The sequence below is a fragment of the Bemisia tabaci genome, chromosome 3 (assembly GCF_918797505.1).
Source record: "Bemisia tabaci chromosome 3, PGI_BMITA_v3".
NCBI classification, from domain to species: Eukaryota; Metazoa; Arthropoda; class Insecta; order Hemiptera; family Aleyrodidae; genus Bemisia; species Bemisia tabaci.
The window spans coordinates 42,129,075-42,150,109 of NC_092795.1; the positions used below are offsets into that span (position 1 = coordinate 42,129,075).

Below are 21,035 nucleotides of genomic sequence, written 5' to 3' on the forward strand. Positions count from 1 at the left end.
TGGCTGTAAAATTTCGCTAAACAATGGATATTATATCATTCCTCCAGTCTCTTTTTCAGTATTTTTCTCATATTAAAAACTCCGACAGACAACTTAATTTTAATTTCAATTAACAAATCAAGCCTTTTTTTTGTACTTACCTTAGTTTCTTATCTGAAATTTAAGAAGTCGTTCCCTTGTCGTACATTTCATTCTTTTTTAAAAAATAAATTGATCCACCGTGTTAAACAAACATCCTTCAAAAATCTAGCTGAACCATTTAACTGAAATTTATTCGAATCTTCGGAATATCAGATTATTAGCAAAAGATTGCACGTTAACTGAAGTCAAATTCGCAAAGGACAACCATTTCCCAGACTAACTCAAAATAAAATAGCTTTATTGATTTTCTAGTTTATTGTCTTTAAATTATGTTTATACAAGGTCATTCTCTCCGAGCAAACTCTTGGAAATGTGCTATTTTCCCATTTTCACCGAATCGTTCATCGGTGAGTGACTAAGCGAGAGCTATGTCTCTATTTAAATACTCAGTTTCTCGCGAAGAAGCAAAAAAAAAAAAAATAAAAATAAAAATGAAAATAAAATGAAACATGCGTTTGAAGTTTTTGAATCGGAGTCTCTTCATTGAGAACCATCTTCAGGAAGATCTGAATTTTTTTGCTGAAAAAGCGAGTGTATTTGACTAATAATTAGACTGATTAAACATGGCATCCTGTGAAAGATTTGCTTTCATCATTGCAATGGCAGATGATTTGTATCATTTAGAAAATTGGAGGTTATATGTCTGATTAATGCTACCCGATAACTTGAATTTTTGACTTGCTTGTCAAAGAGGAAGTCGCGAGTTGAGGACAATGTAAGTTCTTGAGGTTGCACAAAATGACGGAACCAGAAGCGTTTTAAGGGTGGCCGTGACTCGAAAGAAACGTATGAATGCGCGTTGCCTATCTGCATCACGCACGCAATAAGGTGAGAGGGCAAAAAATAAAAAACTCCTTCAATTTTTAGATAGGCAACGCGGACATCCACAGAACACGGTTGTAGTTGTATCCGGTCCTGGCATCAACACGTCCTCCGCATGTTAAGTTGGTTGACTCAGAGACTAGCTTTATCCAGTTGAGCGGAACTGTACGGGCGCTTTTATGTTTAGAGGAACATTTGCAAATGAGTTAAATCAAAAGGAGCTACGTGCATAGGATTTTAGTGTTTTACATATACAATTCCTTCAGATTTCATTCTTTAGAAGATAATCTTCAAAGATATCGATATTGAAACTAGAAAATCTTGTGCCTTGATTCAGAGCGTTGTAAATACCTTGCCTTATGTCCTTCTAATGAAAAACCGTTTTTAAATTGAAAATTTTAGAAAATTCCCTTAGTATGAACAAATAGTCTCTACAGATATTTACAAATATTCAATGGTCCCGTTTGAAAACAAATAAAAGCCAGTGAAAATAGACAACCGCCTCAATTGGATTGCGATTTTCTTTCTTTTTATGGTTTCATCGTCGATATCTCAGAAAGATGATTTATCGTCTGTACTTGACATCATTAATACGCAGTGCAATACAGTATGTGCAATTATATAGAACATCAAAATTTTATTTACACGACTCGTAAAAGCACTTGAACATAGCTGTGTACCTCAACTTAAAATTAAAGGGCTTTAAATCGGACTGCACAGCCAAAATTTGCAACAACTTTTTTTCTCGAGATTTGGCTGTGTGACTTACGTGGCACATACATGCGGAATGATGGAATTCCGTAATTTAGAATCTAAACTGACTTCCTAAACTATATAACTCACCCAGACTTGCCTTGTACTCATTAATTTCACCTTTGAAGTGTCTCCACTGCCTTCTCCAATTCAAGATTATGGCTTTTAGTATCATTGTGTACACACTGCATGTTGGTATGATTTTTATTAGGCTGGAGCTATAATTTTCCTCCCAGCATGTTGAATAAATTATTAACAGAAATCACAATTTTACCGAACTTTATCTTTTTTATTAAAAAAAAGAAAAAGGGATTGCGCTTTAATTCTAAAGTAAAAAAAAATTACCATAATAATGTACAATATAAAAGTAAATGTACTGGCATTTTTACATTCGACAACTTTCAATAAATTAGGACACTGGATGATAGTTATATCATCTTCTTACAAAAATAATATATTCTCAGAACTCATCATGTCAAATATGATATTAACAAACATTCATTTCACGTTTCTGTGCCAACAAGAAGAAACTTATGTTTGGTTCAGCTGTCATTTTATTTTAACACCTGCATTATGTGGACAGTGTTTTAATTTGCCATTTTGCTATAAAGTAAGAAGACATAACGATTCCCTGACTTCGTGCATTATACCTTATCATAGGAATACGATTCATCAAGGAGATGAAAAAGCATAAATGCATATAGCAAGATTTTACCGCATATTATATTTCTGATGGGTAATTTTGCAGGTATTTTTGAACATTTAGCAGAAATGTCATCAGCATGAAAAGAGCCTATAAAGTTATAAGATTTCCAATATCTTTATGTTAGTTTTTAAAATTAAAAGTTTAAAAGTGAAATAGATAAGTAGATACTGCTCGAGTCATGTATTTAGAGGAGCTTTCAGGACAAGGAAAAACAAAGTGGGCAAGAATTTATCTCAGCCCAAGGCTTGTGAAGTTCACCTTGGCAAGTTACAGAGTGGAAAATGGAAAATAAAATCATAATCGTAAGAAGGTTTTGTGTTCATTTCCATGATCTGCTATCTTAATAGCATTGATTATATTTCAACCACAATGCATAAGTTTGCACTTTAACTGAGGTTACAGATAATTTGTAATAGTATTTCAATACTTACAATAGCGCACAACATAAAACTTTGTTACATTATTATAGGGGTCTACCTCCTCATTACTTCGACTAAAGATCACAATAATTAGATTTAATATTTCTCAGCCTCTCTGGTTTTCAAAAAATGAAAAGGCGATTAGGTCTTCTTATCAAAAAAGGAGAATGTATAAAAAAATGCAACCCTGCTAATTCGCAGCTACATAAATTCTAATTCAGTTTTAAAGCCGGTTACAAGTAGAATTATTTCGAGTATTCTTTGTTTTCTGTGTGATTCAGTGATAAAATTAGAGGTCGGGTCTTGCAAGTTGCAGAAAACCCGTTGGGCCCGATTTTTGAAAATTTTCTGCACCTATAAATTAGTTTTGTCAAACGCCTCTACAGTCATTCGCCGCAATAAGATTCTTCAGAAGGCAAGATTTTAAATTTAAAAACAAAAAAAAATCGAAGAAAAAAAGACCTCTCTTCAGAAAAACTTTGCAGGTACGCCAGTAAAGCAGTTAATGTAGCTCTTTCCAAAGTTTCATTCGCAAACGATGCAATTATTAATGTAATTATCTATATTATTATTTGAGTTTTTCTTGTTCGACCTTGGCCCAATGTTTATCATAACATTACAAAACCTCGGTTAAACAACCGTTTACACTATCAGTTAGAGTGTCCAAACGTAACTGTCAAACGTGTCAAACACAGCCGGAAATGACCGGAAATTGACGGAAATCGATGACAGATTACTCATCTGGCTCGTTTAATCTGAGACGAGCGAAGTCTTCGAAAACTATGTTGTCCTCATCATCATCCGCATAGCAAGAGTTCTCATAGCGCGAGCGTTCACTGCTCTTAGATTTCTTCATTGCGCTGGACTTCTCCTTCTCTGCAGCCCCTGCAAAAATTATGCAAATTGAGTTATTTCAAATGTAGATCCCTTCAAAGGCTATCAATAATCGGTTTCGTTCACTTCAGGCACAGTCGTGCATATAAAACCTAGATGTTGCGTAAAAAATAATAATGATCTCCCGTGCAAAGACATCTCTGTTTAGGGTTTATCGTCTTGTTAGCGAATTCCGTGGATATCCGGATATTTTACTAGACCGCGATTTGATCCTACAAAGGATTCCGTCGTCTCTCTGACAGAAGAACATTAACTATACATTTTAACATTGCAAGGTTTCCAATCGAAAATTGTACTTTAGCTTGAAGAATGTTAGGTGTTTTTATCACAAAATTTCACTATTTTTTTCTGAGCACAGTGAACCATCAGCAAAATTCAATAAAAAATCAGCAAATTTTGAGCAGAAATTGCAAAGTTCTATTCTTATAAAATTTGCACTGTTTCAGTCAATTTTGCAACCCTCTATTAAAGATACGTTATTCTTGCGCCTGGGAGACGACAATAATCAAGCCAGTTTCACACGCTGAAATTTTTGCCGAAAGTGAAGGTTACCTATACGTTACGTTAGTCCCGAGGGACCTCCACCTCCGGCTCTCTTTTAATAACAATTGCAGCGGATTAATGTATTTTTACTGCGGTTTAAAATCACTACCTTTTATGCATGACCGTTGGACCAGGGATTTATCATTATTCTTTTAAACAAATTGAACACACAGTTTTTACTTTTGCTGACCAGTATAAGTTCCTCTTAAATGAACTAGACGTGCGTGATGCGTACTGAATAAGCGTGGCAGACAACAATGCCGATAATGCAATCAGTTGTTGCCAAATTTCACCGAAAATTTGACACATTTGACTATTATTTTCATTCAAAATTAGGAGAAATGATCCGCGGGTCGACAACGGTAATTTTTTAATAAACCAGACGTGCGTTGTGCGTACTGCCCGAGCGTGGCAGACAACAATGCCGATACTAATGTTGTCAAATTTCACGACGAATTCGACTTATCAGACAGTGGTTTTCATGATCTCCGGGTCGACAACAATAATTTTTGCAACTGATACAGGAGCCACGATGACGCGACGCGACGAGACGGCCGGCGCGGCGCACAGTGGATCGAGTCAATCAGAGAGATCGGACATGAAATTTTTGACAAAAACTGAACATTTTTAGGTGCATTTCATTAAATTTTAAATTTAAAGGGGTGCTAATAGAAGAAAATTTTACGAGGAAACCAATGGAGCCATTTTTAGAACCTCAAAATTTGGTATAAACGGAGTTATGTGCGTTTAGAGTTTCCAAATTTTGTCCGACCTCTCCTACTGACTCGATCCATTGTGCGGCGTCTCGCGTCTCGTTCCGTCGAGTTGTGCGAGAGCGAGACGTCGAGACGTCCTCGCCGTCTTGCGTTTCTCGAGCGGAACGAGGAACGACTAGTTTCACCGATGAACCACGGAGTGCAAAACTCCCCTAACTATTCGCTCCACACGCATGTTTGACAAACAATTCAAAACGCGTAGGTGAATGTAAGAGACCTCGGGTGTCAACTAATAAGATACGTGTCCAGGAGTTCATCGACGGACCATGAAAATTGTGTCTAACTTGTTTTAGACGCGCTGAACAACACGTTGCTCATCAGTCATCATCAGAGACATGGCCGGATTTACCTTCTTGCCGCCCATGGGCCGCCTGTATTTTGCCGCCCTCTTCTCATTCATTTTGAAACATCGATAAAAACCATCGAGTGAACGTGCCGGAGGGAGAAGGGTGCATAAGACGTGTTTACTCGTGTTGGACACATTTTTTGCGTAAACCCTGTCAACACTACTTGCAAAAGTTCGCGGAACTTCGGTTCCGTAAACCTATCTCTGTGGGGACAAGGCCATTCATTTGTAAGAAATGAACTAAAAAATTAAGGAAGAACAAACATAAATGTGGTTTAATAATTTTAACTTCCGCCGCCGTGCCGCGCTGACCACACTGTGTTTGGCGCAATGCGTGAAGTATTCATGTGTCTTGTAGGCACTGTGCGTCTCACGCCGCGCCGACCGCTTTTGACCGTACTGTGTTTGACGCAATGCGTGAAGTATTCATGCAGTCTCGAAGGCGCTAATATGTATTACATGCCGACCGCCGCGTCGAGGGCTTCTCCTTTTCATCTCAAGTCCTCGTCATCATTTCTCTTTGCGCCGCGCCGCTCCAGGCCAAATTACGTGTAAAAGTGCGCAGTCTTTTGTATCACCGAAATACGACAAAATTAGAAATTAATGAACTCTCAGGAAATGAGATTTTGTCACCTTTTCTTGTTTGTGATTTTTCCCTGAATCTGATTTTTTTGTACCTTCATTTAAAAAAAATTGCAAAATTTGCCGCCCCCTAATTTTGCCGCCATGGGCCGCGGCCCATGTGGCTAGCCACCCCCTTAATCCGGCCCTGATCAGAGATAGCAATGACGATACACCTTCGCTGTCGTGTCGTGGGGGCCTCCGTGGCAGATTTATTCCATAACCAACTTGGTCAAAGTGACCAATATAGTACCATGATACCAACTTGGTCAAAGTGATCAATATTGTACCAACATGGTACCAAAAAGGGCAAATTTTAAGAGCAAGTTGGTATCATTTTGATACCATGTGGGCGTCTGGTGCCATTTTCCACTTACCAACACGGTACCACGTTGGTAGCATGTTACGAAATCTATCTTACTGTAGATACTAGCATCTCACCGAAAATTAGAGGTTGAAGAGGAAATTATCATCATCAAAAGTTCATATCAACTTTTTTCCGAGATTACTAAACCCACTCTTAACTTCGAGGCGAAAGAATTATACCTGCCCTGAGTTTAAGGACCAGGGCCGGATTAAGGGGGTGGCCACATGGGCCACGGCCCATGGCGGCAAATCTAGGAGGCGGCAAATCTAGGAGGCGGCAAATTTTGCAAGTTTGTTAAATATAGGTATAAAAAAAATCGGATTTAGAAAAAAAATTACAAACAAAATCTCTCATTTCCTGAGAGTATAGTAATTTCTGATTTTGTCGTCTTTCGGTGATACAAGCGACAGTACCTTTAATTAATCGAGTTAAGAGACAGACCAAACACCCAATTTGGCCAGGAACGCAGAGAGAGAAATGATGATGAGGACTTGAGATGAAAAGGAGAAGCCCTCGGCGCGGAGGTCGGCATGTAACACATATTCTAGCCTACATTCCTACAAGACTGCATGAATACTTCACGCATTGCGTCAAACACAGTGCCTTCAGCGGCGGTCGTCGGCGTGAAACTCATAGCGCCTACAAAACTGTCGGAATACTTCACGCATTGCTTCAAACACGGTGCGGTCTGCGCGACGCGGCGGCATAAGTTAAAATGATTAAACCACATTTATGTTTGTTCTCTCATAATTTTTCCGTTCATTTCTTATGAGTGGAAAGCCTTGTCCACGCAGAGATAAGTTTACGAAACTTAACGTGTGCGCAAAGTTCGGTGAATTTTTGCTAGCAGTGTTGACAGGGCTTTCCCAAAAAATGTTTCCAACAAGAGTAAACGCGTCTAATGCACCCCACCCCCCGCTGGCACGTTTAATTGGTGGTTTTTATTGATGTTTTAAAACGAATGAGAAGGGCGCGGCAAAATACAGGCGACCCATGGGCGGCAAGTAGGTAAATCCGACCCTGTTAGGACAGAAGGGATGGAAGTAACCAATCGGCGGTCGTGAAGGTTGGCCATCCTAGTAAAATTTTCAACGCAAATAACGTGTTCCGAAACTATGAGATGAATTCGACGATTGTTTTGACCGGTGATAAACTCAGCCGAGAGTTCGGCAAAGTCCCCTCCTCACTTTTTCCCACGAATACACCACCGATGAAACGAACTTCCTCTCATCGCCGCTCTGCAGATGGTCGCAGCGATTTTGTCATTCGTGTCCTGTTGGAGTGTTGGCATTGTTAGTTGCGACGTTGTCCGTTTTGTAACAATACGTCATAAATCGTCGAGTTAATTCGGATAACTGAGAGGCTCCGTCGGAGACCCAACGCAGACGATTCGTCTGAGGAGAGTATGGGCCCGTACCGGTGGGTCGTTTCTCCTCGCCGATTATTTCCTCGCTACAAAAGAGCTATTGCGCAACTTTTTTGTGAGCATACCGCGACAATTGTTCGTGCGTTTAACGTCCCGCTAGATTAATCGCACCGTTGCCACCAAGTAATGTTAAGTCCCGAAATTTGCCGATTTAGTGGGAAGGCTGCGTGTATGGGTCGGATTTCCCGCTTAGTGCACAATTTGAAACCGTAATCGATGGATCTATTCCGGACCCGCGCAGAAAATAGAGGCGAGTCCAGTAGAATCCGTACGTCTTTCAACGTGTGTAATTTGTCTGCTCGGTTATGTACCAATTAGATTTCGGCAAACAGTACCGACTTGCGCCGCGCTGTATCTTAGCTTCATGTTATTGAGTCATTTCTGGATTTTGTATATCTCCTTATTATTATGTCCTCTTCGTTGCATTTCGAAACCAGTCATATGTTTTGCGGGTAAAATAAACTAGCAATTAAGTTTGTGGCAAAAGAAGGATGAATGCAGCGTAGAGGTCGAATCCTATGGAAGCGAAGATAGATTCGTAACCTGTCACTCAAAGATCCTCGGATAAGTTCTGCACATACATATTGTCTGGATTCTTCTCTCTTTGAATGTATTCAGCTATGACGACATCAGGCCGTGACGACAAAATGTTGAGCTTCATGACGAGGTAAGAGTGAAAATGAGATTAGAGAACAGCCACCTTGTATGGTTTCTTGTCCAGCGTTCTATTTTAGCGTTCGTGATAATTTAAAACGGTCGGCCCTTCAAAGATCGATCCACGGATATCAAGTCGGCACGCGGAAAACAATTTAGCAGAAAATCCAGGAAAATCCTCTTATTAAGAATAAGGAAAAACCCGTGCTCTAAATTTAGTACTTATAAAAATAAACAATAAAAAAATGTTTGCGGGATGCTAAGCTGGGCTCACTGACAAGTGAGATCAACCATAGGCATAAAAAGACCCAAATTGATGAGGCCTCTCGGCGTGACCCTAACTTGTGGTTCTAGTGCAACTTCCTGAGCTAACACTCTTCTTGTTCAGCCTTGCACTATGATATTCTTCAGAATTCAAATGTTTTATTCTATTGAAAATTGTCGGAATTTTTGGCCTTGATTTCCTCGCAGAAAAGTGTAGACCCAGCACTACTCTACCATTTTCTTATTTGGCACCAGATATAAGAGACCCTCCACTGGCCTCTTGGCGACAGGTGGGAACTTTTACTTTTGGGGATAATTCAACACCGTGGAAAATTATAAGAAAGCAACAGTTATCATCCTTTTTTCGGCTGTCGACCTACCTACTAGGTGAATTATGAGCTTCGGGAGGCCTAATGAGCCAAACAAGTTTGCCTAACTTCGGTATGTTTGCATAACGAAATACTCAACAAATTGTTCAACATTCATCCAGTAGATGTGTCAATGGTTGAATGGTGTAGTCCTAAAAGTAAAAGCTTCCACCATCGCCAGGATAGCAATGGAGGGCTCTTACCTCTGTTTAATACTTACCCTATGTAACTCTTACAGCGCGCCGTATGTACTCTACTTCACCGCGAGCATTCTAAGTCCTCTGGATAAAAATGCACTATTACCACTATCATTTTCAGGCGCCAATGACGTTTTGTTACTCCTTGAATGACACCAAAGAAGCTGCCTCCAAATTACGTAACGCTCTATGGGGGAGTGGGTTTTTGCCAGCATTACACGGCGTTACAGGGAGAGTGGGGGTATAGAGCAAAGCGTTACGTAACGAATTAAAATTTCGGGTTTCTGTAGAATTTATTTTTAGCCGTCTTCAGAAGTCTTAAAGAATCTCAAAAATATTTTCTGCAAAACTTTTAGTTTTCCTCACTAAATAGAAACAACAATCCGTTCAGCAAATATGTAAGGTGATATTTAGAGTATATTTTATCGAAATGAAGAGGGGAGAGCTCCGGGCAAGCGTTACGTAAATTTCTAGAAGCTAATTTTATTTAAAGTTCCGAACCTCTTTGGGAAGTTCTGTCCCGGTTTGTCTCCTCAATCACCAACACCAGTGGACACCATTGTTACCAGATTCGACCAATCAGATCCGTTCGTTTTCGATAGGTCGAACTTTTTTTTAGAACCACCTCACAAGGTGGTACCAAAATCACGCACCAACGTTGCGATCCGTTAGTCACCGAATCGGAAGCTCCGAAATCAAATAGAATGGCAGCTCGGAGGTTCGGGCACAAAAGTAGTACCGAACCTCTAAATAAAATTCGCATCAGGGGTTCTAACATAGCGTTACGGAGCGTTTCAAGGGATAGGGGTGTCAAAAACCCGCAAATTTAGCGTAGAGTACCTGTGTAGCGAGAGTATGGACAGATCGCTTCATGGAGGGCTTATAGGGCCCAAAAGTGCAGCCACCCTTCTAACCAACTTCTAAAGCACAAAATTTCACTGCCAGTCTGTAGATTCCAATTCTAACGAAGATGGCTAAGAAAGTACATAAATGAGCGTACTTCCACAAAAATGAGTAAATTTATGCAAAAACTAAGTCAAATACGTGCTTGATAAACGATGGTTCATAACAGTTGTATTAATAAATCGCTCTGGATAATTGAAATTCATAGGTTGGCTGCATTTCTGGGCCCTAACTTTATTCGCGGAGGCATCGGTGAAGGCCTGATGGATTTTCGGAGTTTCACATCTGTCTACACTCTCGCTATACAGGTACTCTAATTTAGCGTTACGTATTTTAGTGACGGCCTCAAAGATGGAGCATAGTAAATTCAAAGTTTCATTTGGAAAGGAAAAGCGGGTAGGGGGGAGGGAATTTTGGGTCTAGAGGGAGTTAGAAGAGCTCACCTGGTGCAGGGTGCATGAGCTTGAAGGGGACGTCAGTTTGGAGCTCGCCGCCAAGCGTGCCGCAGCTGAGCTTGACTCGGAGGGAGTACGAGATGACAATACCCATGGCCTCACCGGGAGCTTTTCCCTCTTGCACCATCGTCGAAGATGCAAGATTCACGTCGTCGTCCTGGAACCGTGGAAAATTGATCGATATTAAACACGTCTGCTCGGCTGGAAGTAATGCATTGCGCCCCGCGCCGGCCGTGTCAATGGATTAGTGCGAAAACACGTCCTTAAATATTTGACACAACGCTTTCTCTTTTCCCTTGCGTAACGAGTGTTACGCACATCCATGCTCGCCGATGGAAGGAAAACACCTCGCACTCGGACCCGTAATGCACGTTGTGCGTGCCAATACAAATAACAAGTCCCACGCAGCCCCAGAACCAAAAACCCGTAGATATTCTACAGTGGCGTGTGCGTGAATAATCGATTATCGATATCTCGCCATTTGAAGCTATGGTAAAGAATCGATTACTAAGGTGTTCGCTGCGAACACCCTGATAATCGATCCTTTTCCATAGGTTTAAATGGCATAAAAATCGATATATCGCAAAGCACGCCACGCCACTGATATTCTACTAAACTGCTCAATTCCATCAACATTCGTTTGTGACCGTCCAAGACAAAATAAATTATCGTTCTCAGATACTCAAAAAGAGTCGTCGGTACCATTACCCACATAGGTGTTTGTATTGCAAACTTTTAATCGATATAAATAAGAGTATTTACGGGATGAAGTTTGCAGTTTTTGGAAAAACCTATTTAAAGGTTCAATTTCCGATTTATTTTGAACTTGAAAATTACTGCAATTTTGTGTCATGAACACGAACTTGTCACTTATTCCTTACTATTCAGGATATATCAGTGATGGGTATTGACGAAAAAAGCTATCTAAAAAATAATTTTGTCTCGTCCGGGAACTGTATTCCAGCAAGTGGTTAACTAGGGAGGGAGTTATTCGACTCCTCTGCATCTTTATAGGAATTATTAGATCAAATATTCGACAAAAAAAATGTACCTCATATTTGTGACTTCTCGCGGGAAAATGCACCTCAGTCCCTCGGAAGAAAATTTTTTGTGAGGTCGATTTTTGTCCGCTTTGGTTAAAAAGTGCATTTTGGGATTTTGATGGAATTCTCTCTTAAGAGCCCTGAAGAATGAGTTGCCAGCAACAAAGCTCAATTTTACCCCGACAAATGACTTAATGTCGTATTATAATCAGACATTTTCTAACTTTATTGATTACGTTTCAAGCTGCAAAATCAAATCTTCGTGACTGTGATTTGGTTTTGTGTCCGGAAAAAACCGTAGAATACTCACTCTCCCATACTCTTAGTATCAATAACTAAATTTTGAAATCATTTTATGTAAAATATATTTTTTAGTGAGACGAAACGCCTACAGTCACGAGCATCAAGCTAGAACATAATACGAGTTTTTCAGACCGATCACTCGGATAACTTAATCATGAATCATGAATGTTAAAATGCCTTAAATTCTGATAGCTGCAACAAGCTATGCAACTTGCAATAGCGTCATTCCTTCGATCTGACGGTGTTTTACTCTGTGTGTTTAAAAATGCGTTAAAACATGAGAACAATTCGAGCTAGATGTTTAAAAGTTATGGGTAAAAATTAAAACTTTTTATGTACTCTCCCTCCAAAAATATGCAATATGCTTAGGAATTCAATATAAAATATATTTAACATTTTATTTTTAAATAGAAAATGCTCATATAGTTACCTTGAGATGACCATCTAAGGCGATACCTCTTCGGTCCTTATTACTTGAAGCCAAGGGTACTAAATAGAAAGTTTTCATAAATGAAGCCCCAGGGGTGACAGGGCATCCTTCACGAGTCTCTAAACTGGCAACGTGTTTTGAAAACTGCGCGTTCACCATCGTGACTTCGCAATGTTGCACAATAAAGCACTGGAAGCAAGAGATAATGGGAAGTAGCGCAGTGCATCTTAAATGAGTGCATGTTTACTGTAGCATACAGTTTGCTCTCGGACAAACTCTTGAAAGAACAAATCCGCGAATCAGGAAATTTTAGATTCGTTCTAATGGTCGTAATTGCTTACTTTTCGTCACCGATGCTGGTTGGTGGGCTGATCATCATAAATGTTCAGTAAATGGCTCATGGAATTTTTTGTTGCACTGCATAGATGTATAGATGTAAATCTATGCATAGAAAGCATTGACTATCGGTGAAATTAATTCGCTTTCGAGTGTGAACTAGAGAAAGCATTTTCTCCATTAGAATCAGGTAGCTCCTGCATTTGTCTCCGTCACTAATTGGTTCAAGATGCTGTCTTGCACCATTCACCAGATCAGCATCACCTTAAGTCAATTCCTTTTCAAAGTGCCCCTTTCCCTGATCCATTCTCCGTTGAAAGCCATTATTTTATCGCCAAATTAATGTATTCATGCATGCATCAATTTGTATTACTATATGTATTTTCATAGTCCTTTAAAGCTAACCGGCATGAGCGTAAAGAAACCTCAGGAAAATACTTGGAAATCGACTTATTGTCAGACATGAAAAAAGAGGGCAATAAATATCGTACAGGGGATGATTCTTTCACGCCGTATAAATGAGATTTTTAGTGCCGCCAATTTTATTCAGGCAATAACATGTATAACATGTGAGATAAGAATATGAAAAATATGAACCTTGATATTTCGGACAGATTTCCGAGAGTTATTGCTGATGGTCACAGTAGCTGCAACTTTCTCTCCGTGGTAGTAGATTTCGCGGTCCAAGGTCACTTCGAGATTGATTTTTCCCTGAGAAAATGTGAAACCCTTGCTGACCAACGAGCTAGGAAGACGTCGGCCACGGCTTGGTGGAGCATATTGCAACTGGAAATAATGAAAAAAAAAAAAAAAAAAAAAAAAAAAAAAAAAAAAAACATTAAAGGGTGTGAGAAGAGAGAAAAAGACGACTTTATCCTGGTTCTTTACATTCAATCACGTAAGATTGCTCATACTTTCCTAAGTCGGTGTGTATCATTATGTATTATGTTTACTGTGATTTTATTGTTTTCAGATAGCCGGGAGGTATTGACATACATAGTTAAGAATTTTCGTGTTTATCGTTACTTTAGATTACTTTGAGTCACTTTTCTTCGGTCAGATCAATCAAAAGAACTCGGTTGATCGACCATATTCTTGGTTCAATCGACCGAAACCGTAATTTGCTCTGAAACATCTGGGGGATATGAAGAATGTGTCCCGCTGAACTAATGTACTCTTGTTTCTTTCAATATCACTCAGAGGTTGTGACTTGCGGGTGGCTTGCGGATCGGACTATCACCACCCCAATCTAGGTTCGAACCTGGCGGCTTTCGCGTGATATTTAACGACGTCACAAATCTTCAATCCGAAGATCTAGTCAATATAATTCAAAGACTCGGTCGATGTTATCCAAAGAAAAACTACCCAAAAACTATTAACTGCACGCTTAGGCTACTTTGTACTCAACTTCTCTTATCGACAAAATATGTCGGACATTTTTCCTTTCTGCGTAGCCAGTTTTTCAATAGAGGGAAGGCGAATCTATACGTTCAAAATTCCCGAAAATCACGGAATATAGGGAACATTTTCCTTTCAAGAGGAGCAGGGGTCAAGACTCCCCCCTTGGCTACGCCTAGAGACAAGAGACCCTCCATTGATATCTCGGCAACGGTGGAAGCTTTTGCTTTCGGGACTTTAACACTCAACCGTCGACCTACCTACTATAGGTGGGTGGTTCAAAACGTGTTGAGATTCTCGATTTGCAAACAAACCGAAGTTTGGGAAACTTTTTTGGCTCATGACATCACCCGAAGCTCATCATCCACCTGGTATTGGTAAGATGGCTGTTGCTCCCTTATAATTTGTCAGTTGCGCTGGTCACAGAATCGTGTTTTGATGCTTTATTCTTGCAGATCAACTAAAATGATAAGATCTGTACTATAACAGCAACTTTCTAAGTCCATAATATTAACCGAGATATCGCGCCTGGAAAGACTCGATTTATGACGTCATCCACCGCGGTAGTAGATTCCATGATATGCACTACCGCGGGGGATGACGTCAAAAACCCGGATTTTCAAAGAACGTTATCTCGGTTAATATTCAACGTAGAAAGTTTCTGTTTAAATAGATCTCGATATTTTCAGCTACTCCACAAGAACCAAGCATTAAAACACGATTCTGTTACCAGCACAACTGGCCCATTTGCCATGAAAAAGTGTTGAGTTCTCGATAGTGCCCCACACCTGTCGCCAAGGGGCCAATGGAGGATCTCTCGTCTCTGGCTACACCACTAGCGAGAAGTTAGAGGTCTCACCTTTTTGATAGCGAGGGCAACAGAGGAGCGCTTGTGTCCACGGTCTTCCGAGTTCTCAGCGACGAAGGTCTTGATGGTGTACTCGACACCGAGGGGTTTGCCAGTGTCGTCGTCGCCGGGCTGGAGGGTGACTGACGAGGGGGAGTTGGCCGGGAAGTTGAACGTGAAGGGGTAGGCGTTGTTGCCCAGCTTCCGGATGAGCTTCTCCTGAACCTGGGTCAGCTCCGGCTTCTCGTTGCCTTGCGGCACGATTTGTTGCTTCGACAGCACCATCTCTTTGCTGAACTTGACGCCCATGACCTCGTCCTCCTCCCGACCGAACCGGTACGTCGTCGAAACCTGAGCAGAACATTCTGTTAGCAGATGGTAGAACGAAGACAAAAACAGGCAGCCCTAGTTGGAGACCCAGGCTAACCTAGTTGGACTACATTTTGTAACTAAGCACTACAATTTCTGGCTCAGTTTAGAAACAACGTATGTACCATTCGTTTCCCTATGCACATGAGTGTTCTTACAGATGAGATAGAAATTATAGTTCCAAATTGCAAAATGTAGTCCAATTTAGCCACTTCCAACATAACTTTTGACTCCGCTGTCTTATAGCTGATTCGGATAGAATGATGCTTCTGATTGAATGTAAATTCCTGCTAACAGTAGAAAGAAAACAAGGAAACAGCGGAGACCAGGCTAAAATACATAAAATTATGCGGGACGTTTGGGTTATTTCAGAGTGCGTATTCCAATATATTCTCAGAAGTTTTGCCTCCTGCTAATCTAGTTGGACCACATGTTGCATTTAAACACTACAATTTCTGGCTTTTTTTAGAAACAACCAATGCACCGTTCGTTCCTCTATGCACATAAGTGTTTTACAGATGAGATAGAAATTATAGTTCCGAATTGCGGAATGTAGTCCAATTTGGCCACTTCCAACATAACTTTTCACTCCGCTGCTTACAGCTGATTCGGATAGAATGATGTTTCTAATGAAATTTAAATATCTGCTAACAGTAGGAAGAAGTCAAGGAAACAAGCCTAAAATACATGAAATTGTATGGGACTTTCCGGTGTCTCACGGCACCATTATCAACCGCTAAAAACCGTAAAATACAAGAAATAAAAGAGACATTAAAATCAAAGGAAAGCAGCACGGCGCTACACGGTGATGGTATGAAAGACTGCAGTGATACCCTGATAAAAATTGGCAGTAGAATCTGTGTTCCAAAATACCATGGACCTAAAGCCGGCTGTAAGATTTCCAATAGCTTCTGTAGCCGGCTGTGTAATTTCTTACAGCCTTTAGTAGCCGATGGCGACTAAGCAACAGCCAGACGATAAAGTTTATGCTAAACGTTACTAAATACGGATACTAGAACTTAGTTAGTTTTCGGACTACCGCTCTCTTTTTGTGCCGTAGTATCTTGATTTATTTTGCGAGGAAAGCTCCGCGCTTTTGAAGGATGCCTGTCATTCTTTATGTGTTAGAGCGCCTTCAATTTTTTATGATACTGTGCAGTACCTCTGGTCAGAAATAGTTGCTTCAGACGCCGTGGCACGCTGCGGCACGGCGGGCGGGCAGAGACCGCGAATCGCGCATTGGCGCCTACAAACCTAACAGGGATACTTCACGCATTGCGCAATGCATGAAGTATCCCTGTTAGGTTTGTAGGCGCCAGTGCGTCGCCGCTCCGCTTTGTGTTATTAGGCTCTAATAATTAATCTCGCAGATTCAGCGTTTTTCAACTCATGATTTTGAAATGTTTGCACACTCTGTATGGATTATTCTTATTTTAATTGATGAAAAAAATACGTTTTAAAGGAAAATATAATGTGTGTTTTGTAAATATTAAGGTAAGTCCGTATCAAACTTAATGATTTCCAAAGCACACGAATTTCTACACAATTTCTTATAGCCTTTTATAGCCAATGGCGATAAAGTATAAAGCCCAGCGATAGGAACTATAGCCCGACTGTATACTTTTTTACAGCTTCGTAAAGCCCGGCTATATGATTTGCTCCGCTTTCTACAGCCAGCGATATGATTTTCAATAGCCTTCTTTAGTCGGCTATAAGAACTCCTATGGTATTTTGAAACGTAGCTGCTATCGCCAATTTTTACGAGGGTAACAGGAGTAAACAAAAACCAATCTTTCATACCATCACCATGCAACACCGTGCTGGTTTCCTTTGATTTTAATGTCTTTTTCATTTTTGTATTTTACTGTTTTCAGCGATTGATAATGGTGTCGTGAGACACCAAAACGTCCCGTATAATTTTATGTATTTTAGGCTTGTTTCCGCTGTCTCCTTGTTTTCTCTCTACTGTTACAGATAGCTACAGATAGCTACATAGCAGATATTTACATTCAATCAGAAGCATCATTCTATCCGAATCGGCTATAAGACAGCGGAGTCAAAAGTTATGTTGGAAGTGGCTAAATTGGACTACATTTTGCGATTTGGAACTATAATTTCTATCTCATCTGTAAAAACACTTATGTGCATAGGGAAACGAATGGTACATACGTTGTTTCTAAACTGAGTCAGAAATTGTAGTGCTTAGTTACAAAATGTAGTCCAACTAGGTTTGCAGGAGGCAAAACTTCTGAAAATCTTGGAATACGCACTCTGAAATAACCCAAATGTTTCCCAAAAGATTAACTTTCAAATGCTTGGGGGGTGACGATTCCCTCCGCCCCTCTACTTGGCGCCATTACATTCGACCTACGAAAAAACCATGCCGAATACTTGCGCTAATACTTTAAGGGCGGGCACAATTAGAGTCTTAAAACCCTTTACAAGAGAGCTTCAGTCGCAAGTATAGACTGTGTTTTCAAGATATCATCGATGCTTCCTAATTGAGCAAGATATGGACAGAGGTGAGCAGGAGAAATAAAGATTCAAATAAGTAAAAAGAAATAAGAAGAAGTTCAAGTAAGAATAAGAGATAATTTCTTGTACAGCTTCTTTCTGTGCAACTTTAGAAAGCTGCATAGTAGAATAGTAACGACTAGCATAGTAGTGCTGATGAAAACCAAAACTTTAAAACACGTTTTTCATTTATCTCTTTCTTCAATCGTAATTGGCGACGCTCTATGGAGGCCTTTCATGTCAGAGAAGAGCAAGTTCCAAAACGAGTACTATATCTACATTTTTACAAAATGCGTCGCTTCTCTTATCAAAAGAACCACCCGTATCACATGATTCATACTTTCAGCCTTCATCTACCTAGGTACTTAATGGTAGTTTCTTTTTTGTTTGGATGTGTTCAAGATTTAAGAATCAATCTATACGTATATACATTTAGTGTATAATTTTTCCTAATTCTCTGAGAGTTTATTACCTGTGCGTACACTTTTCTGCCTTGCAGATAGTCATTTTCGACGACCACAACACCGTCGATGGGATCCACATGATCTAAATGGTCGATGAAATCACGTTTTCCTAGATATACTGTGACTTTTCCTGTCAAACAAAAAAAGGAATAAACGGGCATTCGTAATCAATCGAGACACATCTTTTGAACACAAAATTGCTAACTATTAATCGTATGCACTAATCTTTTTCACTGCGACAAAAAGCGTTTGGAAAAATGCTTTTGAGTTTAGTTGCGGTCTAAGATGTAAACCCTAAGAATTTTTTTAAAAAAAATAACAAAATACGCAAAAGCCTATCCTAAAATTCGATAGAGGTATTTAAAATTAATCGGTTGAATGTCCTTTTATTATCATTAACTCATTGCTTTCACTCTGAAAATCTGAGAATAAATGCAAGAGGATAGAGTGTTACAAGTTAAAACATGTATAAGCAAGAGACTGAGCCCATGGTTAATTATTCCTATATTCTTTTTCAGTTGTAAATTAAATTGCAATATTTGCAATTCTGTTGGTTGTTTTTTTTTTTTTTTTGTTAATTTTAGCCTAAAAATGTATTCATTCATTATTATTTTTTTAAATGCACGCATGGGTTACTATCTCATTTCAGGGAATTACATACGTTCTAAAAAATAGAATAAAAGACGAATTCATCTGACCCCCGCCATTATTCCTTAGTTTTGAAGTTTTTTTAAGTAGATAGATTTTGAATAAGATGCGGAGGGATCATTCGTCACAGTCAACATACAATTTTTCTGTACTTGAACTACAACGAGGATTGCTAAATGTCATTTCGTGAAGTGAAGCCTCAGAAGTCGGATTCAGAATAAGGGACTTCACCAGGCGCCATACAAGAGAAAGTAGGTGGAGGCTTATTTAATTAGATCGCGGGCGAAAGATGTAAATCTGACACATTTCATCGCATCGCGGCAAATTATATAAATGACTCTGGTCTTTTATTCGCTCGCAATTGAATCGGTCAATCTCAAAAAGACTTAAGCGCCAGAAATGAGAAGTCGAGGAAGACAGTGAAAACTGTTCTTATCGGCCGCTTCTAAATTCGGAGGTTTGAAATATGGGAGATTGCAATTGAAGATCAGATTGTGGTTGTTTCAGAAAATTTCCTACAACTTTAACCGGGGGAAAAACGAATCGGCGCCTTTTAGAGTGAATGAACTTATTTTAACCTACTTTCTTCATTAAAAGTCAAATATTAAGTATTCCAAGCCGTAATGTCCACGAAAAATTTCATTTACACTTTCTCTACTTCTACCGATTTGTTTGAAAAATTTGAAATGTTACTCGAGCTATTAGACTGATCAATTCATGTCCCTTGATTCGTTGATAAATCGCACGTACTCATTTTATCATCATGTAACGACGACGACGCGACGTAACAATCAATGCGACTGTCGCGGCCGGAGTGCGGCGCTTGCCAGGTCAGTTCGCCTTCAAATACGCAATGTAGGCAACATAACGACAGCGGAGTTCGAATTGTTGCTCTCGGCAATCGAGCATCATTTATATTGATAAGTCAATTGCAGTTGCAATGGATTGCCATTTCATATCAATCAATTTTTTCCAACCCCATAGAGTAGATTCGCACTACATTTTCCTTTTTACTTAACCGTTAGTTTGTTTCTAAAATACATTGTAGAGGCATGAGGAATCCGTGAAATTTTACACAATTTCTTTAAATGTACAGAAATCCCTAAAATGAGTTAGTAATCCATGCGTGCACAAAATAAATGATAATGATTGAATAAAATAATAATTTTGTTTTACTAGTTCTTGATGCATTGCGTATATTTTTTGGTTGATTGGTTGGTTAGTTATTAGTTAATTTAAGACGGTCAGCAACCAGACTTTTTACGTCGGGGACCTGGAAACCTTAAATTTTTAAATTTATTTTTTGACTCTGTGTAAAAAGTATGTGTAATATAAAAATGTAATCGCGCTACTTATGAATGCAAAGAATAGTGATAGGATGGAATCTATGACAGATGTCGTCTTAATATGTTTGACTATATACACGATTTAACAATCTCAGAGAAAATAAAAATTAAACTCACCATTAGGTGTGGTTTTTTTGAAAACTTTAACGGCTACAACATACGCCAGGAGTATTAACGGGAACATACTGAAGCTAGTTGTAATAGTGGTATAAAACTAAATATCCAGAGGCAAGAGTTCGAATCCCGGCCGACCAGTGATTTGTGAATCCCAAAAACACTTACAAAAACATGAAAGAAAACAACAAATGAACGGTTTGATCACTCAACACTCCATCTTGGTCCATGAACTTGGAAACGATCCCCGGAGGAAGAAACAAAAAACGAAAATGAAAAATGAATGGTTCTGATGAAAGAACCTCCGACCGTTTGGAAGCGTCGCGAGGAAAAATTCAAGATATATAGCTCAGCTTTAAGGTTTCTAAAATCATTGGTACGCAACAGCTTTTTGATGGCATAATAGGATCAGGGTCAAAGTGAAAACACCTTCGTCCGGCCGCTCCAGTCTCCGTCAAGTGCACATTTTGCAGACAAATCGAATTACCGGAAACCCTCCAAGCGGTCCAAGCATATCGATCACACGGCTCTATAACTGTGCAACCTACATCGACTGTAGTTGCCCCGT

At 39.6% G+C, this 21,035-nt stretch overlaps 1 protein-coding gene across 1 annotated transcript; it reads right to left on the bottom strand.

The window, feature by feature from the left end:
- Nucleotides 1-1,575: 1,575 nt before the first annotated feature.
- On the bottom strand, nucleotides 1,576-20,792 carry Arr2 (arrestin 2). The gene is made up of 7 exons (XM_019054940.2): nucleotides 20,471-20,792; nucleotides 18,368-18,489; nucleotides 15,025-15,363; nucleotides 13,365-13,553; nucleotides 12,432-12,620; nucleotides 10,644-10,812; nucleotides 1,576-3,726 (listed from the first exon to the last, which is right to left on the bottom strand). The coding sequence occupies exons 1-7, from the start codon at nucleotides 20,535-20,537 to the stop codon at nucleotides 3,575-3,577; spliced, it is 1,227 nt and encodes a 408-aa protein (XP_018910485.1). The 5' UTR covers nucleotides 20,538-20,792; the 3' UTR covers nucleotides 1,576-3,574.
- Between the last annotated feature and the right edge of the window lie 243 nt (nucleotides 20,793-21,035).

Excerpts from the sequence above, each read along its gene's own strand:
- Arr2 (XM_019054940.2), bottom strand. The coding sequence starts at position 20,537 with ATGTTCCCGTTAATACTCCTGGCGTATGTTGTAGCCGTTAAAGTTTTC. Across the intron at positions 13,554-15,024 it reads TTGCCCTCGCTATCAAAAAG|TTGCAATATGCTCCACCAAG; the intron begins GTGAGACCTCTA and ends CATTATTTCCAG. Across the intron at positions 10,813-12,431 it reads CCTTAGATGGTCATCTCAAG|GACGACGACGTGAATCTTGC; the intron begins GTAACTATATGA and ends CCACGGTTCCAG.